Genomic DNA, 24,351 nt, shown 5'->3' on the forward strand with positions numbered 1-24,351 from the left:
TCCAAATGGGTGTATACCATCAAGTACAAACCAGATGGGAGTGTTGAAAGATATAAAGCTCGACTTGTGGCCAAGGGGTTTAGCCAGAAATATGGAATTGATTACTTGGAAACCTTTGCTCCTGTTGCGAAAATGAAGACTGTGAGGGTGGTTATATCCCTAGCTGTGATGAAGGAGTGGAAGATGTATCAACTGGATGTTAAGAATGCATTCCTCAATGGTGACCTCGAAGAAGAAGTATATATGCATATGCCTCCAGGATATGAAGAACCAGAAATGTGTTGTAAGCTGAAAAAGGCATTGTATGGCCTTAAGCAATCGCCCAGAGCGTGGTTTGAACGACTGAGAAGAGTGATGATACGTCATGGATACAAACAAGGAAATGGAGATCACACTCTGTTTGTGAAGAAGAAGGAGAGCAAGGTTACTCTCCTGCTCGTCTACGTAGATGACATGATTGTTACTGGAGATGATGAGGAAGAGATTATCAAGCTAAAAGGGTTACTGGCTACAGAATTCGACCTCAAAGATCTTGGAAAACTAAGGTATTTTCTTGGTATGGAGGTTGCTAGGTCTAGTACTGGTCTTGTACTAAACCAAAGGAAATATACATTAGACCTGCTGGAAGAAACTGGTAAATTGGGATGTAGACCTACTCCTACCCCTTTTGACACTGGGCACAAGTTGAGTCTCAGAGATGGAGAGCCTCTCTGTGAAGAAGACAAGGGAAGATATCAACGTTTGGTTGGGAAGCTAATTTATCTTACCCTCACGAGACCTGATATCACCTTTGCGGTGAATGTTTTGAGCCAATTCATGCATGCGCCAACCGATGCACATCTGAAGGCTGTGGACAGAGTGCTATGCTACCTGAAGAAAAATCCTGGTAAGGGACTCCTGTATGTGAAACAAGAGACTGTGGAAATCGAGGGCTATTCTGATGCGGATTGGGCAGGTTGTGGTGATACCAGACGATCCACTACAGGGTACTGTGTCTACTTGGGAGGAAACCTTGTTGTATGGAGGAGCAAGAGACAGGATGTTTGCTCTAGATCCAGTGCAGAGGCAGAATATAGGGCAGTTGCTATGGGAGTGTCAGAGTTATTATGGTTGAAGATATTGTTGACTGACATTGGAATAGAGATTGAAGGACCTATGAAGATGTATTGTGATAACAAGTCTGCAATCAACTTAGCCAACAATCCTGTACTTCACGACAGAACAAAACATGTTGAAATTGATCGTCACTTCATTCGGGAAAGGATTGATGCGAAAGAGTTGATCTTACCTTACATGAAGTCTGAAGACCAAACTGCTGATGTTCTGACGAAAGCTCTTCCTTCAGCTTCATTTGAGAGGAATGTATCCAAGTTGGGCATGTTTGATATGTACGCCCAACTTGAGGGGGAGTGTTGATAGATTGTGGGTTTCGGGTCCGGATCCATACCCGACCCGCCTTGTAGCCCGTTTTGGGCTCTACTTAAGTCATGTAACCCTAATCCTTAAGAGTTAATGATAATCTTAAGAGAGAGAGAGTCTGGCTGCTAGTGGGCACCAACTCCTCCTCATTCGTGGTTTTTTCTCCCTCGTGGTGAGGGTTTTCCACGTTACATCGTGATCATTGCTTCTCTTCCTCTTCTTCTTGTTCGTATCTCTACATATTACATCACAAGATGATAATGAAATTATGAAAATGTTCAATGTCAATACATATAAAATGAAAGCACTCTCGACTCTCATTCATAATCTTCATCATATTCATTTTCACCCTCATCTCCATCTTCTTCATCTTCATCTTCCTGAATTTGAAGATCCTCAAGGTGAAAATCGATCATATCACGGTGGAAATCGATGATTTCCCTCCAAGGCGGCACAATATTTGGGTTATAAATGAAGAAGGGGCAGGTTTTTATAAAGGAAACTCGAAAAAGGGGGGTTCAAGCCTCCTTTTTTTGAAATCAGTCTGTATCGCACGATACGGGGTGTATCGCACTGTATAGTATGATATGGGGCTTGTATCACACGATACGTGCAATACAGACATGATATACCCTCTATTACAATACAGAAGGTGTATCGTATTGTATTTTGTAAACGATACGATACATATATCGTATGATACTTGCTTGAAACATAAGGTTGGGCACCGGGCCCGAAAAAAGGGCACCAGGCCGGCTCGATAATTTATCGGGTCGTCTCGGTTGGGCCCGATAATTTATCGGCCTGATAAGCCCGAGTGGGGCCGATAAGTTTTTTTTATATTTTATTATATATATATAATATTTTATTACGATTAATTACATTTATATATTATTTTATATTAAAAATATATTTTTTAATTTAATCGGATCCGGCCCGGACCGGGCTCAGGTTTTAATGGACCGGATGGGCCCAGGCCCGAGTTTCGGGTGTCGGGCCGGCCTGAGCCCGGCTTCTTTTCGGGCCGAGCCGGCCCGATGTCCAGCCTTACTGAAACATACCTCTAACATTACTCCCTTGAACTTGAGGAAACATTTATACTCTGGTGTTTCATTTGTATTTTATGTTACTGATTTTCCCAGTGTCCAAACACATGGAATATCATCTGAAACTTTGCTTTTCACTGGTCGAGTTGCTCAGATGTGTCTTAAATTTTATGCATAAGTCTTGCGATGATGATGGTCCACTGTTATTTCATCAATAGCAGGTGCTGTATGCTTCTGTCTAACCTTGTATATTTATTTGGATGTTTCATGACATCACTAAGATAGGTATTAAAAGACTCCCTAAATTTCATCTCTCCTCACCCTTGGGGTGCTATTGTTGCAGCATATGAAGCAACTAAAGCCATTGATAGAGCGCATGTGATGTCATAAACAAGCTAAGGTGTATGACTGGAATTTGGATAGTCCTCCCCCCTGAGTCTCTTTGTAATGGCCATGGTTTGCTTTGTACTAGTAAATTATTGGGTATATTTCATTAGTTACATTAGGATAATCAATTTATGGAGGTCTTGAGGTGCCATTCTCAGTGTCACTATCTAGACAACAACATGGAGATGTATCATGTTTCTCAATCCCTCTCTTCCGATATCCTCATCTCCCTCCCCTTCAACCAGAAAAAGGAAAATGTTTAGTCCTTTGTGTTTATGCAGGACTCACTATTTGCATGTGCCAGTCCTTGGGAACTGTTTTCTGTGAGAGTAGTGTAGCATGTCTTATTGAGTATTCCATTGAACTGTAAGCATGGGACTTTCTGACATTAGGCTATTATTTTCATCTTTTGCAATAAAAAGTTTGTGTTTATCTGTAATCTGTAATCTGCAGTGGTTAGTGTTGATCCCTCATGTGATCCTGTCAGTAGCACTTAAAACAATTTACTATTTACCTGGATCGGAAAAGCTAACCTACCTTTTTGTTTTGTGTAATCATTCTTAACATTTTTCCTCTAGTCATAAGTTATATGGTCAGCCTGATCTTACATCTTTCCTTTTTGTCCCAATATTTGACTCTTTGATTACTTTCTCCAAATAGTATGAGTATTGATGTCCAACATGGTTAATCTTGACTTTATGAGAATGTAATTTTTTATATATGTCTTTTCTGTCAGTTCCTCATCAGGTGATCACATGTCCGTTATGTTATGTTATGGGACTGACTGAAGAATATATGCATTATAGGTATGCAAGTTCCTAGAGGTCTCGAAGTTGTCTTTTCTGCCTGAGTATGGACCTAAGCTGAAAGAGGACTATGTAATGGTGAGGCATCTACCAAAGATTCAAAAGGATGATGGTGAAAGGGGTTGTTGTTGCGGTCTCTTTGATTGTTGCAACAATAACTGGCAGAAGGTAATGCAATGTGTCAGGCTCTTCTTTCCAAAATTTTCATGTTTTGTGGTCTTTCTGCTCATAGATATGATGTCTTTAAAAATTTAATGTTGACATGATGGCATCCTTTTTCTCTATATCTCTGTCAAAATATATAGTACAACATAGATTTGATCACAGCTTCTAGGTGGATAATGTTTCTTTTTGTGTTATCTGTATATTTTTATTTTGGCTTCTAATTCTCTTTTGCTGGTGTTTCGCTCTTTCTAGGTATGGGCAGTTTTAAAGCCAGGATTCTTGGCTCTCTTGGAAGATCCTTTTGAGACCAAACTTTTGGATATAATTGTCTTTGATGTTCTACCACCTTCTGATGGTAATGGTGAAGGCCGAGTTTCACTTGCAAAAGAGATAAAGGAGCGCAATCCTTTGAGATATGGGCTTACTGTAAGTTTCTTGTGGTTCTACTTCAAAGGGAACAAATTCTACGACTGTTTATAGTAAGAAGTGGCACAAGTCTTTGTTTCTTTAACCTAATGAACCTTTTGGTAGCTCCAGAAGGTATTGAAAAATACAATAGTTTTAAAAGGTGATATATATATATATATATATATATATATATATATATATAACTGCTACTTTATTGCTGTTCGGTTGGATTCTGGCCGATTGTTTCTGAATCTGATTTCATGGATGTGCTCGGATGGTTTAGATTTATAGAGTTGATAAAAAAGTTTGCTGACATCCAATGCACGATTCAGATTTTATGAGGCCTTTAAAATCACCATTTTAATCGTCTGAAAATCTCATGGAACACATAAACTATAGATTTTGGCTGTTGAAGCACTTCAGCCACAATCCTGCCAAGACGCTCGGCAGCCATAAACAGTGGTTGGTCAAATTCATACACAGTTTTTGTTGATAATGGTCATATAAGATGATCTTCTAGCAACATTTTGTTTGTTGTATGCTTTTTCTGACAACATTACAATCTCTTAAAAGGTGTCTTGCGGGAACAGGACTATAAAATTAAGGACAAAAAGTAAGGCTAAAGTCCGTGACTGGGTGGCTTCGATTAATGATGCTGGTTTGCGGCCACCTGAAGGCTGGTGCTATCCTCACAGATTTGGTGCTTTTGCACCTCCACGTGGCTTGACAGAAGATGGTAGTCAGGCTCAGTGGTTTATTGATGGTCAAGCAGCATTTGAAGCCATTGCATCATCAATTGAAGAAGCAAAATCAGAGGTCTGCTTTAACTTTATTCAATTTGTCACGAAATCTTTTCATATGTGGAGATATTGATCACTGACGACCTTAAAGGGACTCTGCAGATTTTTATTACTGATTGGTGGCTGTGCCCAGAATTGTACATGCGGCGTCCTTTTAACATCCATGGCTCGTCTCGGCTTGATCTTTTGCTGGAAGCAAAGGCTAAGCAAGGGGTTCAGGTATCTGATTGTGATTCTTATTGATTATATCAATGTTGTACATGCAAAATGGAACTGACCATGTAAAATATCACAGAGCATTCACCATGGTATCTCTATGGAGAAGCATAACAATAATCTTGTCTGCAGTTTGCTTTTTTCTTTTGGAATTGTTTTATGATGTCACTACCGTTGTTTTCCACTGATTTTGTACCTATGAGAGCTTAAATGAGTATCGTACTTTAGTTTTGGGACCGCCTGAACTCTATTTTATAATTGGTGAAGGCCAGTTGATTATGTAAGTCATAGGAGCTGAAGTGTGACTCAAGGCATAGGAATTGGTTTTCTAAGGAACTCAATAACTTGAACAAAGTTGGTTAAACTTTCTTTTCCCCTGATCATTGTGTGGCTGTGAGCTCAATTTTGAATTTGCAATCCTTTTTCAAGTTTCAACCACTGTTTAGGAATCATATGTTCGATCAGGTATTCAGATGGTTGGCAAACTTGGGTGAGTCATGGGTTGATTCACCTCAGTTTGTTTGCTCAGGCCCTACCACATGAAGGATGTGGTTCACTCTGTTATCACCAAACTATCTGAGTGGCAAGTGGCAACCAAAACTTGCCAAAGCCATTCGACTTCTATGATTGATTTGTCTGAATCAACCGGTCATGGCAGTCTGATAATTATAAATTATTCTTTATTGCAATGGGTTTTGGTTTACGTTTATATTTGTATTGTGAATATATATGACAAAACACGTTCTTTGTTTTATATACCATTATTGTATATAATAAGATGCATACTAATTTTAATTTTTTTAATACAAAAATCATATTATTACCATTTATTTTAATAAATAAAACAATTGCAAATACAAGTAAGTAACCAATGCAATTCAGGTTTATATTTATTTTTACAGAACATATTTTTATTAAGGCAAGGATAAATGACTTCTTGAATGACTATCTATATGTGTGTGTGTGTGTGTGTGTGTGTGTGTGCATGTGTCCCTATATGAGTGCACTTGCATGTTTGCCCTTGTTCATGTTGTCATGTGCATATATCTAACTGTGATATAATGAGTTGCTTTATTACATTTGCATTTTTTCTGTGCTCCTAATGTGTTTTTTTATTTACATATATTTCTTTTCTTGTTGTCTTACAGATGTGCCATGTAGTATAATTTTTTTAACCTGTCATCTATGTTGTCAAAGGCTTGCCTTGTCTTTGCGCCTACGCTCTCAAGCTTGATTGATCACCTAGGCTTGCTGCTTTTAAGCGACCTGCCATCTGAAAATGCCAAAACATCAACTATGATGCCTGGGCTACCTAGGTACTTAATAGCCTAGGCTTTTCTATTAACAACCTGGAGAGAGAGAGAGAGATTGAAATCCTCCAGCCATCTAGATGCCTGTCCAATTACAACCGCCCGATGCATTGCATCTAGCAGGCATGATTAAACACATGGCTCAATGTTGCATCTGCAGTGCATTTCTCCATCCAGGTTTGGTGGAGAAAGCATGGAATCCATATATATATGTGTGTGTGTGTGTGTAAATTTCTGGTTATGTTTGTTATCACTTGAAATTCTTAATGTGTTTGTTTTATCATGCTTTTTAATTGTTTTTTATAAGTTGATAATCGTAGGTTTTCCACTATGGAATGCTTCGATTTCTTAAACTCATATTACATTTTATTGGTTCCCCTTTTTGAGGTAGCTTACTTAATGCACGTAGTCATGCCTAAGCTCATCTAACTGCCTGCTGTGCTGCTATTTCAACAATCTTTATGTAATTGTATGTAACTCTATATGTTTATATTATGTGACTATATATATTACATAATAATGTTTCCTGTTGAATTTTATTAGTTTCAATCTTTTCTTTTTTTGTGCCGCTTAAAACATCTAATCCAGCCTAGACCCACCTCGGCTCTGCGTTGTAGCTTACTGTTGCTATTTCATCCTGTTTAGGTTTCGGAATGTCTGAAATGTTCTTGAGAATCTGAGATTTACCAAGAAACCTAAGCTAATGTAATTTAACTTGCAGTATACATTTCATACGTGTACCTAGTGGCAGAGCAAGAAATTTAGGTGAAGGGTGGAAATATGTAAATTTCTAGTTGGGCTGGGGCCGAACAGGGCATAATCTATTATGTTTATCATGAAAATTTGGCAATAAAAGGGGCCACATGCCACCTGTCCTATGTCATGATGGCTGGCATACCTGTGTCAATATCGCAGTTTTTTGGACACAGGTACACCAGACCAAATAGGTTCTAACCAAGAAGAACCTCTGTTCTGTGTAATGTTAAATTACATATACATCAGTTCCAATGCCTTGTTTCTTTATAAAGGAATGATTATGTATTGGATTAGATTATCTAAAGCGGATATCATTATTATATATGGATGTTGTTATTCATGGAAAACAAGGAGATAGTCTTTCTCTTTTATGCGCATGAAAAGGGAAGAAGCAGAATTAGTTAGAATGTCACTTTGATGTGTCATCTATCCTTTGTGATTTAGGATATTTTAATAGTTGTCTGTTTCTGCCTAAGGCCCTAGACATGACCGTGAACAAATTTGTTCTCTAGTGATTGCTTTTCGTACTCTCTTCGTATTATTATACTTCTCCTTAAATGGGATGAAGCTTTCAAGTTAACAAGTTGTACATGAGATTGTTATTTCACAGAAAAAAACAAGCCTTATTGCCAGTCAATTGTGCCAGTTTCCACTAACGATGAACCATATCCTGACATCATTTGAATGTTGCAATTAACAGATCTACATACTTTTATACAAGGAAGTTGCACTTGCCTTGAAGATTAACAGTGTGTACAGCAAGCGGCGGTTACTCAACATCCATGAGAATGTGAAAGTCCTGCGCTACCCTGATCACTTCTCAACTGGTGTTTATCTATGGTATAACTTGTCTTTTCTAATATTTTATTTCTTTAATTTTCAATTTATGTGTTGTTGTAATGATTTCTTTTCTTTCCTTTATTATGCTTCGTGATCTTGTATAACCCTCTTATTTTATAGGTCTCATCATGAAAAAATTGTAATTGTGGACTATGAGGTCTGCTATATAGGTGGTTTGGACTTGTGCTTTGGTCGTTATGATAACCCACAGCATAATGTGGGCGATCTCCCTGCTCTAGTGTGGCCTGGAAAAGACTACTACAATCCTAGGTAGGTTTTTGATGTTCTGAAACACAATAAACTTATTGGTGGATGCCAAATAAGAGTGTTCATTACTGCATTTTTTTTCTCTGATTATGGTATAACCTATCATGGATATAGAGAATCTGAGCCAAACTCATGGGAAGACACAATGAAAGATGAACTGGACCGTGAAAAGTATCCTCGAATGCCATGGCATGATGTTCACTGTGCTCTTTGGGGACCCCCTTGTCGTGATGTGGCAAGACACTTCGTTCAGCGCTGGAACTATGCTAAGGTTTTTTATTCCCCTTTTTTTCTTGTCAATTATTTAGATTTTTAAATTTTAATTTGCACTGATATTTTTATCTTTGAGTCTTTGACATGGTTTACACTTGCAGAGAAACAAGGCTCCAAACGAGCAAGCAATCCCTTTGCTTATGCCACAGCATCATATGGTTATTCCACATTATATGGGTAAAGCTGATGGAATAGATGTTAAAAGCAAAGAGAATGAGAATCATGGGCTTAAACGGCAGGACTCATTTACTTCCCGATCATCATCACAAGACATCCCTTTGCTTTTGCATCAGGAAGCCGATGAAAAAGTGGTCACTGATGAAGATGCAAAAGCAAATGGATTGGACATGAATCACAATGTCAGTGACCAAAAAAAGGAGTCCAGTTGGAACCATTTCTCCTATAAGCGGTTAAAGTTTGAACCTCCTGTTCCAGATATGCAGATGGAAGATTTTGTTGATGATCATGGTACAAAACCTGTCCATGGACCAATATATATGGATGCCTTAACACAGCACAACGATGAGTGGTGGGAAACCCAGGAAAGGGGTGAGCTAGATGTTTCTGTAAATGAAGGTGGACAAGTAGGACCCTGCACATCCTGTCGCTGTCAGGTTAGATCCTCTTGTTGTGTTTCTTTTTCTTGTATCTTCTTTTTACTGTTTCCTGTCACATAAATGTTGCACTGTCTTTTCAGTGTTCACTTGTCCATCTTTTGTTGAAATAATTTCTTTTGATATCACAAATAGTAGAATTTAGAAGCTATTTGAAACTTGAAGCTTTCATGAGCAGTCGGAACTCGGAAATGTTGAAGCTGGAGTTGAAGTCTATGGCTCTCTGTAAAATGAAATCAGTACCTAATGCCTATTCAAGATACTTGTTTGCAGTTCTCTTGAGATAGGCATTTAATAAAGTACTTTTTTCTAATTTTCATACTGTACGAGTTTCTCAAAAGTATTTTCCATTTCTTTTGTTCTTTTATCTTGTGCTTGGCGCTACTAACCAGATTTTCCATATTTTTCCTTGGATAATTTTTCGACATCCAATTCCGGAAATAAGGAAAATCATGCTTATTTAAGATATTTTTTCTAGGTTCTTTTCAAGATGGTCATCTAATGTTGCATCTTCTTCACCTTCCTCATGATGGGGAAATGCCAGTTTAGCCTTGTGGCTTTCAAATGCTTGGTTGTCAAACAACCAACTAGTCTGTCTGACTAGTCGACTAATGGGCCTAGTGACTAGATCTGACCTGAAAGTTGCCTGAGCCTTGTTGAGCAACTAGTGTATCAATTAGGTTGACTAATCGTTGACTATTCATTGGCTGACTGATCAGTGGTTTTTTTTTTAACCTTTCTTTTAAGTTTTAACTTTTAAGTATGATAAATTTTAGAAAGCTAAATAAAAGTCAGATGTGTAATATTTTTTTCTTTTTCTACTGATATTGGAATCTCTCTCTTCTTCGCTCCTTATATATATATATATATATATATATATATATATTGAATATGTATGTATACATGGTTTGTGATATACTTTTGGGTTTTTCGAGAATATTTTTCTGGGGTAATGAACTATAAGTTTTTGTTCCAAAAATATCTGGAACTCAAAAAATACAAAATAGTGAAAATTATGAAATTTTGTGCTTTATAATGACTTTCTTACGAAATGTTGGTCAAAATCCAAAAGAGTTACTAAAATATCAACAGAAACTTCAAAAAACTTAGAGTATCTTAAAAATATTTTTGTTCTGAAAAAAGGAAAAAGTGAAATATTTTCATTTTGACAACTTTTGTAAAATATTTCAGATAGCGAGAGAACCAAATGGTGCCGTTTATGCTTGCTGTTCATTTTTCCTTTGTATAAAGGTGGGCTCTGCCCATAACCCTTTACAAAGGAAAAGTGTGTGGTGGATTTATGGTGCACACCATTAGTTTTCCTCTTTCTCTTTCTCCGTCTCTCTCTTTTCTTTTTTGTGTGTGTATCAATGAGCACGTTGCTGTTATGGATGAATTGTGTGGTTTACTTAATTAATGTAGATGTTGTTTGAACCTTCGTATTGGAAATTTTTGAGCCAAAACAACTTGAACTTACTAGTCTTTTTAAGTCCTTGACTGGACTGTGTTTGGTTTTCAATTTTGACAACTTTGGTACAAGTGTAAATGTAAGTTAAGGCCCTGATATTTAAGTCTTTTTTTTTTTAAATGTTGGGTACTTCCCGGATGAGGTATGTTGACGGGTTTTGTTGTTCGGGTTCGGATCCGTACCCGATCCGGTTTGTCCTAATTAGGACTACTTATACTTCTGTAAACCCTAATCTTTGTGTTAATGAAGTGTTGAAGAGAGAGAGTGTCTGGAGGCTAGTGGGCACCAGACCTCCTCACCCGTGGTTTTTCTTCCCTCGAGTCGAGGGTTTTCCACGTTACATCTGTGTGCTTTCTTCTACTCTCGTGCACATTTTGTTTCTACATGGTATCAGAGCCGTCGGACTTGGAGAAAACAAAATCTGTTTTTTGTTCTATGGTTGTGAAGTTCCAACCCTGACTGCCGCCGCCGCTACCACCGTCGCCGTCGCTACCACCACCGCCGCCGCTGCCCTTGCTGCGCCGCCGCTGTCCTGGCCGTGACCGTGACCACCGCCGCTGTCGCCGCACCGTGGCCGCGTGACTGCCTCCGTCGCTGCCCCGCCGTGGCTGTGACCGCTGCTGCGTCGCTGGTGTCGTGACTGCCGACGCCAACGTCTCTGCTGACGCCTCTGCCGACACTGACGTCCGACCACTGACGCCGACGTCCGACGCCGTCGCCTCTTCTCGGCGCGCGCTGCCAAGCGCGGCCCTCTGCTTCCGCCGCGTCCTGCTGCTTCCGCAGCTCCCGCCGCTTCCGCCGTTGATCCCCGACTGCGTCATCTCACCTCTTCTCTCGGTTACTGCTGCTGTGTGTGTTCTTTGGCAGCCACTTCTACCTCGTGATCATGGCTGACTCGTCTTCTTCTTCAGTCAACACTACTCTGCCTGATGTTGTGTCTGCGCGGACTGATCATGTACCGGTTCAGGTTACCACCATTCAACTTACCAAGGAGAACTATTCCCGATGGTCTGCTGCGATTACCATGGGGATTGCTGGGCGAGGACGCATTGCCTATGTGAATGGGAGAAAGGTTGAACCTGCTGCAGATAGTCTGGCTTGGGATACATGGTTTCTTGAAGACAACCAGGTCAAAACCTGGATTGTCAATTCAGTGTCCCCGGATATCCAACCCCTCATTCTTCGTAAGAAGACTGCAAGGGATATGTGGATTATTTTGGAGCAGATGTATGGCCAAAAGAAAAGGAAAGTTCGTGTGTATCAACTTATGAAGGATGTGTATTCCCTGCGACAAGGTGCTCTCTCGGTTGCAGACTTTTATGCAGCATTAAAATCTAAGTGGGAGGACCTTGACTATCACTCTGATATTCCATGGAGGTGTCCTCACGACCAGATGCAGTACATGACTGATAAATGGGAAAACAGGGTATTCCTTTTCTTATCCGGACTGAATGATGACTTTGAAAATATAAGGAGTCAGATTCTTAACTCTGACGAATCATTTAGTATTGAAGATGTCTATTCCCGTGTTGAAGCTGAAGAATAGAGAAGGCTGCTCTCTAGTGGACGAAAGGGGGAAGAACAGTCTGCCTATGTTAGCCGTGCCCCTGTGGGAACTCCTCGTTCTTCCAGAAAATGTACTCATTGCAAAAAACTTGGTCATACTAGGGATTTTTGTTGGGACCTGTATCCAGAGAAGAAGGATAGTAGAGGGAGGTCTTCGAGTGGGAAGAAGCCTGTATCGTCTGCAACAAGTCTGAGTGATGGGAAAGGTTCTATTTCTGCAGAGCAGATTCGTGAGCTACGAGCATATTTGAGCAAGATTGATGTTGGTCAGGCAGATACACCAGATGAGGTGAAGATCAATCAGGCATTGGCTGTTTCAGGGGGAGAAGGTACTTCTTCTATGGGTGAATGGATTGTTGACAGCGGTGCCACTCATCACATGACTGGCAACCCCAAGCTTTTCCATGACTACAAGCTATCCTCGGGAAAGGAACGTGTGTCCCTTGCCGATGGTTCCTTTACTTCAGTGGCAGGGAAAGGGAGTCTTTCCTTGTTAAATAATTTTTTAGTTCATGATGCCTTACATGTTCCTCATCTTCCCTTAAATTTGTTATCTGTTAGTAAGATTACCAAGGAACTGAAGTGTGAGCTTATATTTTCTGAAAAACGTTGTGTTTTGTAGGACTTGGTGACTGTTAAAATATAAAGCCTTCACCAGCACGTTGAAGAGGAGTCTCTTAGGATTCCACCTCCTTGTAGAATGTGTTAAAATATTTAATGTCTTTGTAACATGTGAAGAGTCTCCTAGGATTCTATGTTATAGTTAATATCCTTGTTATATGGGAAGTCTCCTAGGATTCTATGTTGTAGTTAATATCCTTGTAATATGTGAAGTCTCTTAGGTTTCTATGATGTAATTAATGTCCTTGGAGCTTGTGAAACCTCTTAGGATTCTACAATTGGAGACTCTTAGAATTCTGAAAATGAGATTATAAATAGAGGCCGTGCAAACCATTTTGGCTACGGCTTCTTCTCCTCAGTTTCTTCTTGTTTTCATTCTCTCTCTTTCTCTCTCTCTCTCTCTCTCTCTATCTTCCTGCGTGAGTGCTGTTTTCGGGTTACAGATATTGGTGCTACATTTCTATCATGGTATCAGAGCGCCAGGTTACGTTATCTCTACCAAACGAAATGCCCAAACAGGTCTGATCTGGTTAGAACTCTTTTCTCATCTTGTCTCTATCCTGAATTTACTTGTCTCTTGCGCAATTCTTGTTCCTTTTTCTTCTTGCTTACCAAGGACACATCTTGCTATATCGTGTCTTCTTTCCCTCTCATCTTCTACCTATATACCATTCCTTTCTGCTGTCATGGAAAACCTTTCGCATTCTGGCATGTCCTCAAGTTTTCTTCCTCACCTTATTACCGAAAAACTCAACCATGAGAATTATCTGATCTGGAAAAGGCAAATCATGCCTTTCATAAGAAGTCAAGGCCTCTTTGGACATCTCGATGGTTCAACAAAGGCTCCACCAATATCCGTCTTACAGGAAATAAAAAATGAGGCAGGAGAAGTTATTGCTGTTCATGAAGACAACAATCCTGAACATGCTATGTGGATGAGACGTGATCAAAGTCTGGTTGCGTATATTTTGTCCACTTTATCTCAACAAGTGTTACTTTCAGTTTCTGATGATTGTACTGCAGAAGAATTATGGGAAACCCTTGCTGATACCTTTTCCCAAATATCAGAAGCTCGAATTATGTACTTAAAGAAAGAATTTCAGAATTTGAGCAAAGGTTCAACGTCTATCATGGATTATTTGGGGCGTATTAAGGCCGTCGCAGACCAACTTGCTGCCTCAGGGAATAACATTTCTGATAAGGAAAAGGTGCAGCAAACCTTGAATGGACTTGGGCATGATTATCATGCTTTTATTACAGCTCTTGAGGTCCTTCCTGTTCTGCCTTCCTTCAACGAACTACAAGGTAAACTTCTCCAACATGAAATGAATATGAAAAGAGTCATTGAAAGGACTGATCAAGGGAACTCCCAAAATGTGTTGGCTATGAATGTAAAGTTTGGTAAGAGCCATGGGAACTCCAACCATGGTGGTCGTGGCATTCTACCAACACCACATAACCAAGGTATGTCTCTTTTGGATACTTCAAGAAAAATACCAATTTGTTTTCAGTGCAACAAGAAAGGACACATGAAGGCACAATGTTGGTTTAATCCTCAAAATAAAAACAAAGGGGTAAGACATGATTATAAACAAGGAGGACAAAGTTCTAAATCCACCGCTGAAGATATGCAACAGCTATTGATGGCCGCATTCTCAAAGATGACTATAAAGCAAAATGAGCAGGGAGAATGGTTCTTGGATTCAGGTGCAGCTACCCATGTGACAGGAAATGCAGGTAAATTGACTAACTTATCCCCTCATTACGGTAGAAGTTGCATTATAATAGGTGATGGAAAATCTCATCCTATTACACATATTGGAAATGCACATATTCCATTGTCATCCTCGTCTCTATCACTGTCTAATGTTGTTCTTGCTCCCAATATCAAAAAGAACATCATATCCATTTCTAAACTCATTGATGATACAAGCTCTTCTGTTGAATTCACACCTTCTTCTGTCTATGTCAAGGACCTCCAAACGAAGAAAATGTTCGCTAGAGGGGAGCGTCAAGGGAATATGTACGTCCTCAAGGAATGTCTACCCAAGGATTCATCCACTTTTGATATAGGATTGAAGACATTTTCTCTTTCTCATAATGCGTCATCAGTGCCAAGTTCTTGCCATTTTCAATCAAAAGTAAGGGGCCCTAACCCATTTTTGGAGTCTGATTTGTGGCATAGTCGGCTAGGACACTGTGGTCGACATTTCATTGAAAAACTTGTGACAGATAGTCTCATTCCAAGATCAAGTTTACCTCTTACTTCAAGTGTCAAAAAATGTTCAAGTTGTGGACTTTGTAAGAGTCATGTTTTACCTTTCCATAATATAAATCAAAGGGCTTCCAAACCTTTTGAAACTATTTTTTCTGATGTATGGGGGCCAGCCCCTATTGATTCCATGTCTGGGTCAAGATATTATGTCTTATTCATTGACTCTTACTCACGTTTCACCTGGATTTACTTCATGAAACACAAATCAGAAGTACCTCACATATTTCGAAACTTCTATGCCATGATTCAAACTAAATTTTCATCCAATGTGGTGCATTTTCAATGTGATGGAGGGGGAGAATATTCCTCGCTTGATTTTATTGAATTTCTACGTGAAAAAGGGATAACTAGACAAATTTCCTGCCCTTACACACCACAACAAAATGGTGTAGTTGAGCGGAAACATCGACATATAGTTGAAAGCGCCATGAGCATGATGCATGATACTAATGTGCCCATTTCCTTGTGGACTGAAGCCTTCCATACTGCTGTATACATAATAAATTGTTTGCCTATGACACTCTTGATGTCTAAATCGCCATATTTTACACTCTTAGGCAAACAACCTGATTACAAGAACTTGAAGGTTTTTGGTTGTGTATGCTATGTTCACGTTGATGCTGCCTTGAGGAACAAGTTTCAAGACAAAGCTATTCAATGTAGATTCGTTGGATATGCTGATGAATATAAAGGTTTTCGATGCTATGATCCAACAACTAAACGTATCAAAACTTCAAGAAATGTCATTTTTGATGAACATAGTTTTGATAATACAAATGAAATGCCTATGACCATTGAATCTTATGATCCCTGGACCAGTACACAGTTATTCAATGCAGATCCTGTCATAGAAAATGATGTGCCTCAAAGTGAAGATTCAGAGAGAGCAATACAACCGTCGGATATGGCTCAAAGTGAAAATCAAGAAGATCCAACACAGTCATTAAGTCATCACGAAAACAATAATGAACAGAGCAACGATGCACATCGGTATTCGGGTCTTATCTACAGTCGACGACTAAGGGACAGAGATGCTCACAGTGAAGAAGACAACATGCCCCACCTTAGAAGATCCCAACGCATTCGTCATCCCATTCACAGGTGGGTTAGCTATGATTCTTTATCACTTGATTTTCAGTTATTCATGGCAAAAGTTGGCAAGGAGGAAGAACCTACTTTATTTGATGAAGCATCAAAATCACATCATTGGAGAAAGGCTATGAAAGAAGAAATGGATGCCTTGCATGAATGTGGAACATGGGAGATCGTTCCGAGGCCACACGAAAAGAACGTAGTGGGCTCCAAATGGGTATACAAAATTAAATACAAACCTGACGGCAGCATAGAAAGACACAAAGCAAGGTTAGTAGCAAAAGGGTTTACACAACAATATGGAGAAGATTATGATGAGACATTCAGCCCTGTGATCAAAATGGGAACAATTCGCGTGATTATATCATTGGCAGTTGAATATGGATGGAGACTACATCAAATGGACGTGAAGAATGCTTTTCTTCATGGTGATTTAAGGGAGGAAGTATATATGGAACAACCTCCAGGATACACGAAAGGAGACTCTCATGCATGGGTTTGCAAACTAAGAAAATCTATTTATGGACTTAAACAGGCCTCACGTTCGTGGTTTGACAGTTTCTCTTGCAAGATTCAAGAATGTGGTTTTCGGAGATGTCCTCTAGATCACTCTCTTTTCATTTATCGAAAGGAAAACATATTTACTTTACTTCTTATATATGTTGATGATATTGTTATCACAGGCAATTCAGAAAAACACATAGAAGAAGCTAAAGTTTTGATGATGCAAAACTTCAAAATGAAAGAGCTTGGTGATTTACGATTCTTTCTTGGAGTGGAGATTGATAGGCACAATAATCGCCTCACATTGACACAACAGAAATACACGTTGGATTTGTTGAAAAAGTCAGGTATGTCTGATTGTAAGCCTGTTGGAACTCCTAGTGTTCTAAATCAAAGACTAAGTGCTCAAGATGGGGAGTTATATGAAGATCCTACGCAATATCGAAGTATTGTTGGGGCACTTCAATATCTTACATTTACTAGACCAGATATTATATATGCTGTGAATCAAGTATCCCAATTTATGCATGCACCTAGAGATACTCACATGGATGCTGTCAAAAGAATATTAAGATATCTTAAAGGGACAGCAGGAGATGGCTTAGTTTATGGTAAGAGTGAAAATATAACTACTGGACATCAACTTATGACATTCACAGATGCAGATTGGGCTGGAGATCCCGATCAAAGAAAGTCCATTTCTGGTTTTTGTATTTTCATTGGACGTAATCTTGTGTCTTGGAGTTGTCGAAAGCAAAAGGCAGTAGCAAGATCCAGCACTGAAGCTGAATACAGATGCATGGCTGCAGGTACTGCTGAAGTTACATGGGTTAGACATTTGCTAGAAGACATTGGAGAAAAGATTAAAACATCAATGTTAATGTGCGATAATCAAAGCGCTATTAACATTGCCTTTAATCCCGTACAACATGGTCGAACAAAGCACATTGAGATTGATCAACACTTTGTTAGACAAAAGGTGGAAGACAAGGAAATTCAGCCTATTTATGTTCGTACAGATGAACAAGTTGCAGACTTATTTACAAAAGGATTAACAAAGGAACGATTCTGGTTTCTAAAAGGCAAGTTGTACATGGTGCAAAACCATGCACAACTTGAGGGAGGGTGTTAAAATATAAAGCCTTCACCAGCACGTTGAAGAGGAGTCTCTTAGGATTCCACCTCCTTGTAGAATGTGTTAAAATATTTAATGTCCTTGTAACATGTGAAGAGTCTCCTAGGATTCTATGTTATAGTTAATATCCTTGTTATATGGGAAGTCTCCTAGGATTCTATGTTGTAGTTAATATCCTTGTAATATGTGAAGTCTCTTAGGTTTCTATGATGTAATTAATGTCCTTGGAGCTTGTGAAACCTCTTAGGATTCTACAATTGGAGACTCTTAGAATTCTGAAAATGAGATTATAAATAGAGGCCGTGCAAACCATTTTGGCTACGGCTTCTTCTCCTCAGTTTCTTCTTGTTTTCATTCTCTCTCTTTCTCTCTCTCTCTCTCTCTCTCTATCTTCCTGCGTGAGTGCTGTTTTCGGGTTACAGATATTGGTGCTACATTTCTATCAGTGACAGGGAAGAGGATTGGGATTGGTTTGGTGTCTGATGGGCTGTATCGGCTTCCTATACGCGTTGTCACAGCTCTTATGTCAGCAGTCAGCAGAACAGAGAAGAAGGAGGAAGAGTGTCGTCAGTTATTTTTGTTTTGGCATGAACGCCTTGGTCATCTCCCATTTGGGATTTTGAAACATTTGTTCCCTGAACTATGTTCTAGTTTAAACATTTCCATGTTATCATGTGATGTGTGTCAGTTTGCGAAGCATGTTAGAGCTTCTTATCCAATTTCAAATAGTCGTTCTAATAAAGCTTTCTCCTTGGTTCATTCTGATGTGTGGGGGCCTTCGGGCATTCATTCTCGTGGTGGTTTTCAATACTTTATAACCTTTATAGATGATTATTCAAGATGTACCTTTGTGTATTTGTTGAAAGATCGTAGTGAGGTGCCTCACATTATTGAAACTTTCATCCTCCTAGTGGAAAACCAATATGGAAATTCTGTCAAGACTTTTCGGTCTGATAATGCTCGTGAATATCTGTGTCTCACTGTTGAAGAATTCTTTCGAAAGAGGGGGATTGTTCATGAGACATCCTGTAGTTATACCCCCCCTCAAAATGGGGTTGCTGAGAGGAAAAATCGTCAGTTGCTCAATGTCACCCGAGCCATACTGTTCCAAAGACATCTCCCAAAATACTATTGGGGTGATGCAATCCTTACTAGTGTCTACTTGATTAATCGCATGCCCAGTCGTGTGCTAAAGGGTCGTACTCCATACTCTATGCTTCCAGGGAGTAGTCAACCTTTTCATCTTCCTCCTCGAGTCTTTGGATGTGTGTGTTTCATACATAACCACAGCCCCAATGTGAAAAAACTTGATCCCAAATCTATTAAGGGCGTCTTTCTTGGGTATTCTTCCACTCAAAAAGGTTATAAATGTCTAGATCCTACCACTGGTCGTCTTCACATTACCAAAGATGTCACATTCTTGGAACATGTCTCCTATTTTGGTGAGAATTCTCTTCAGGAGGAGAAATTAATGTCTAAGGAAGAGTATTCTCCCACACAGGAAATTCAGTTTACAGACTTTATGGATTACAGGCGTGAAGAGAATCCTGTTGCCAAGGTGCTTGGCAAAGATGAAGATGGCAAAGATGAAGAGGGGACGACTACTGATGTACATGAACAGGAGAAGGAGGGAGAGCATCCTTTGGTGACAGAACAAGAGGGTAATCGTATGTTTGGACAGGTGTATTCCAGGAGAAGAGCTTGTACTGACAAGGTGATTGATGATGAGGAGGTTACACCGAATCCCAATCCTACTTCTTCCTTGGATGATCCAAGTCGTGTTCAGAAGCAAGATGTTGGAAAAGAAAAGGAGGATCTTCCTATTGCCTTGAGAAAGGGGGTCAGGTCATGTACCCAGCACCCTATTGGTAACTTCGTATCTTACTCTAGATTGAGCACTGACTATAAATGTTTTGTATCCTCCTTGGCTGTGGTTGTGATTCCCAGGAATGCTACAGAGGCTCAGGGTGACACTAAGTGGTCTCATGCAATGAAAGAAGAGATGGAAGCTTTAGACAGAAATCAGACATGGGAGGTGGTTGATATTCCTGAAGCAGCCCACTTGGTTGGGTCGAAGTGGGTCTACACTGTTAAGTACAAACCAGATGGTAGCATTGAAAGGTACAAAGCACGATTGGTGGCCAAGGGGTTCAGTCAGAAATATGGGATCGACTACTTAGAGACATTTGCTCCTGTTGCAAAGATGAAGACTGTTAGAGTTATTATTTCATTGGCGGTGCTGAAGGGTTGGGAGATGTGCCAACTTGATGTAAAAAATGCCTTTCTCAATGGAGATCTCGAAGAGGAAGTGTACATGTGCATGCCACCAGGTTTTGAGAAGCCTGGAAAATGCTGTAAATTGAAGAAAGCTTTGTATGGGCTGAAACAGTCTCCCCGAGCATGGTTTGAACGGCTCAGACTTGTTATGAAGAAACATGGCTACAAACAAGGAAATGGAGATCATACCCTGTTTGTAAAGAGAAGAGAGAGTAAAGTTACTCTACTATTGGTTTATGTTGATGATATGATTGTTACAGGTAATGATAAGGAAGAGATAGCAAGATTAAAGGGTTTACTATCTACTGAATTCGATCTAAAAGATCTTGGTAAGCTGAAGTATTTTCTGGGTATTGAAATTGCTAGATCAGGTACAACTCTTGTACTTAGTCAAAGGAAGTATACCCTGGATCTACTAAAGGAGACAGGAAAACTGGGATGCAGACCAGCCTCTACTCCTATAGATGCTGGGCATAAACTTGGTAGCAAAGATGGAGAACTGTTGGGTGAAGAAGCTAAAGGGAGATATCAACGTCTAGTTGGCAAACTGATTTATCTCACTCTGACTAGACCTGATATCACATTTGCTGTAAATGTGATGAGCCAGTTCATGCATGCACCTACAGATATGCACTTGAAGGCTGTAGATAGAATTTTGTGCTACTTGAAGAAGAATCCCGGAAAGGGACTTCTATATGTGCAACAAAGATCTATTGAAGTTGAAGGGTATTTTGATGCAGACTGGGCAGGCTGTGTTGACACCAGAAGATCTACTTCAGGATACTGCGTCTACTTGGGGGGAAATTTGGTTGTTTGGAGAAGCAAGAGACAAGATGTGTGTTCCCGCTCGAGTGCAGAGGCTGAATATAGGGCTGTGGCTACTGGGGTATCAGAATTGTTATGGCTGAAGATCTTACTGACAGATATTGGAATAGAGATTGAAGGGCCTATGAGGATGTATTGTGATAATAAGTCTGCAATTAACTTGGCTAACAACCCGGTTCTTCATGATCGAACAAAGCATGTGGAGATCGACCGTCACTTCATCAGAGAAAGAATTGATGCTAAGGAATTAACGCTACCTTACATGAAGTCTGAAGACCAAACTGCTGATGTCCTAACCAAGGCCTTAAGTGTAACTCCATTTGAGAGAAATGTATCCAAGTTGGGCATGTTTGATATGTATGCCCAACTTGAGGGGGAGTGTTGACGGGTTTTGTTGTTCGGGTCCGGATCCGTACCCGATCCGGTTTGTCCTAATTAGGACTACTTATACTTCTGTAAACCCTAATCTTTGTGTTAATGAAGTGTTGAAGAGAGAGAGTGTCTGGAGGCTAGTGGGCACCAGACCTCCTCACCCGTGGTTTTTCTTCCCTCGAGTCGAGGGTTTTCCACGTTACATCTGTGTGCTTTCTTCTACTCTCGTGCACATTTTGTTTCTACAAGGTAGATTACCACTTATCTTAGTGAATGCACAAGAATTTTTATGGTTGCGTTGGCATGCACTCCAATTCTATCTGATGTTATTTTTTGCTGTTTACAATGTGTTTGTGGGGCATAATTCACGAAAATGAGCTTTTACATTGTCTTTGTAATGGTTCGTTAGTGATTGTTGGAATTATTATGTTTACGTTGCCTCTGAAACATATTCTTTTAGTAGGAGTGAAATGCTTAATATGTTCAGTTGCATGACCTTTTGTTATTCTAGATTATTCGGAGTGTTGGCCCCTGGTCTGCTGGAACAAGTCAAACTGAAGAAAGCATTCATAATGCTTATTGTTCACTTATAGAGAAAGCTGAACACTTCATATACATAGAGGTAACTCTTCAAGAAGCTGAAAAGATGAAATTGTTGAAGTACATGCAACTTTTTCACTTGTGGATGTCTGTTGTACTTTTATGTACGACCATTGTTGATCATCAATCTGTCTATTTTTTTGTTTTTCAGAACCAGTTTTTCATATCGGGCCTTTCAGGAGATGATATCATCCGAAACCGTGTTTTGGAGGCATTATATCGACGGATTTTGCGTGCAAACAATGAAAAGAAATGTTTCAGAGTGATTATAGTTATTCCTCTCCTGCCTGGGTTCCAGGTATCATTAAATTTTTTCTGTATTATTTCTCCTACATTTATGAGCAGATTTGTTAATCATCTGATTTTGCAGGGAGGGCTAGATGATGGAGGTGCTGCATCTGTGAGAGCTATACTGCACTGGCAATATCGCACCATTTGTAGAGGACAGAACTCTATATTAAAAAATCTTTATGATGCAATTGGTCCTCAAGCTCATGACTATATTTCCTTTTATGGACTCAGATCTTATGGAAGATTACGTGATAATGGGCTTCTTGCCACTAGTCAGGTAGCTTTTCCAGATTTGTGTCTTACCTCTCATTTGTTGGTCACCATGATTATGAGATGATGCTGGTTTCGTTCTAAATTTTAGCCCTATGGTCATGGTAATTTATATCCTTATGATCGTGAGGTTTAATGGTCTTAATCATAGAACAGAAGATAAATTTAAAGTTTGTGTCAGGTATATGTCCACAGTAAAGTGATGATTGTGGATGATCGTGCTGTTTTGGTTGGATCCGCTAATATAAATGACAGAAGCTTGCTAGGGAGCAGAGATTCTGAGGTATGGACATTCAATTAACTGAATAAAAAATATTTGGTCTGCAAAGTTCACAATCATTTTCAGTTTGAATTTGTTTGATGCATGCTATTTGCATGTTTAGACCTTTGATTCATCCTTCATTGGTAAATTTTATTTATTCCAGATTGGTGCACTTATTGAGGATAAAGAGTTTGTTGGTTCATATATGAGTGGCAATCCTTGGAAAGCTGGAAGGTTTGCTTATAGCCTGCGCATATCTTTGTGGTGTGAACATCTTGGTTTACATCCTTCTGAGGTTGGTCTATAAACCCTTGTTGTTTCTTATTTCTTATGTTGTCTACTGCACTGTAATATGTGTGTCCTTTATACCCTTTGAGCATTTTCTTTTGTCTAAATTAGTTAAGAAAAGTATATTCTGATAACTCATGTCGGACATATGGTCTCTTCATTGAGGAAAAAGTATTAGTCTGAGATCCTGTAACATGCATGTATGAGTGCAAGCTTATAAGACCAAGGATGGAAACAATATTCAATTAGTCTATCACAATATCCAATTAAGTGCATCAATGGTGCCCAAAACTGCAAAGAGCTTTCTGTGGGTTCAAGTATTTCTGCATGTGGCAAAAGTGAGTTCTGTGAACTCCTTTGCCAGTATTAGTCACATTTGACCATGTATTGGCTGATATATATTAAATTTGCCACTGATGAAATAATGCAAGTGTTTGTCTCCTGCAAAATCTGCTGATTATGGTCCCTATATGGACTGCCTGTTTAATATAACAATAAGAACAATAAATAAATAACAAATAATGATATAAATTTACATGTACATTTTTAAGTAAATACAGTATTTTTGAAATGTTGATGTTGGATACTAGTAGTTTGATATGGCTGAACTGCAACCATTATGAAACGACTTGCTATTATTCCAATATTGACAGTATTCCTGGAAGATGACAGCCATGTGTCTGGATTTCTGGATTTCAAGTCACAGTCTCCATTCTAAGTCACATGGTACTTCAATAAAATTTCCATACCCGTGTCATTGTATCAACACAGCAAAGCTGGTATTTGGAGTTTTTGATCGAAATTGGTTCAAACTTCAAACTACTTGGTTTTACTTTGTTCAGCTGGTTTCTAACTCAGTTTTTATTCTATTTTTTGTGAGTTATTAGTCACTAACATGTACATTTTTATTTATATTACTTGTTTATTTAAATGTTCTTTTCATTTCAAAATTTTTATGGTATTTTGCATACATACATACAAATGTCCTGTTGTACCCCCATGCCCACATTTTCTAAAATTGCTATGCTCGTACTCGCATCCTCATATCCATACCTGCACCCATGTGACTTGGTCTCCATTAGATTTTACTGCTGCATACTTGGGTGTAGGTTGGTAACTTCATTCCCGGTCGTCTCTTTCTAGCAAAGCATCTTTTCTGTACGTTTGCTGAATGAGGCTGGTTGGAACATCTCAGGTA

General features: G+C 39.3%; 1 protein-coding gene across 1 annotated transcript in view; it reads left to right on the forward strand.

Moving 5' to 3' along the window:
- Positions 1–24,351, forward strand: part of LOC116262536 (phospholipase D zeta 1) — a 37,418-nt gene that overhangs the window by 8,242 nt on the left and 4,825 nt on the right. The window contains exons 5-17 of the mRNA XM_031641987.2: positions 3,659–3,826; positions 4,076–4,249; positions 4,805–5,047; positions 5,134–5,250; positions 8,014–8,153; positions 8,274–8,423; positions 8,535–8,691; positions 8,795–9,307; positions 21,954–22,064; positions 22,194–22,340; positions 22,413–22,610; positions 22,785–22,886; positions 23,029–23,160. Coding sequence (XP_031497847.1) covers positions 3,659–3,826; positions 4,076–4,249; positions 4,805–5,047; positions 5,134–5,250; positions 8,014–8,153; positions 8,274–8,423; positions 8,535–8,691; positions 8,795–9,307; positions 21,954–22,064; positions 22,194–22,340; positions 22,413–22,610; positions 22,785–22,886; positions 23,029–23,160 — 2,352 coding nt within the window. The remainder of the gene's footprint in view (positions 1–3,658; positions 3,827–4,075; positions 4,250–4,804; positions 5,048–5,133; positions 5,251–8,013; positions 8,154–8,273; positions 8,424–8,534; positions 8,692–8,794; positions 9,308–21,953; positions 22,065–22,193; positions 22,341–22,412; positions 22,611–22,784; positions 22,887–23,028; positions 23,161–24,351) is intronic.

Source organism: Nymphaea colorata, chromosome 10, assembly GCF_008831285.2.
Source record: "Nymphaea colorata isolate Beijing-Zhang1983 chromosome 10, ASM883128v2, whole genome shotgun sequence".
In the NCBI taxonomy this organism is placed as follows: Eukaryota; Viridiplantae; Streptophyta; class Magnoliopsida; order Nymphaeales; family Nymphaeaceae; genus Nymphaea; species Nymphaea colorata.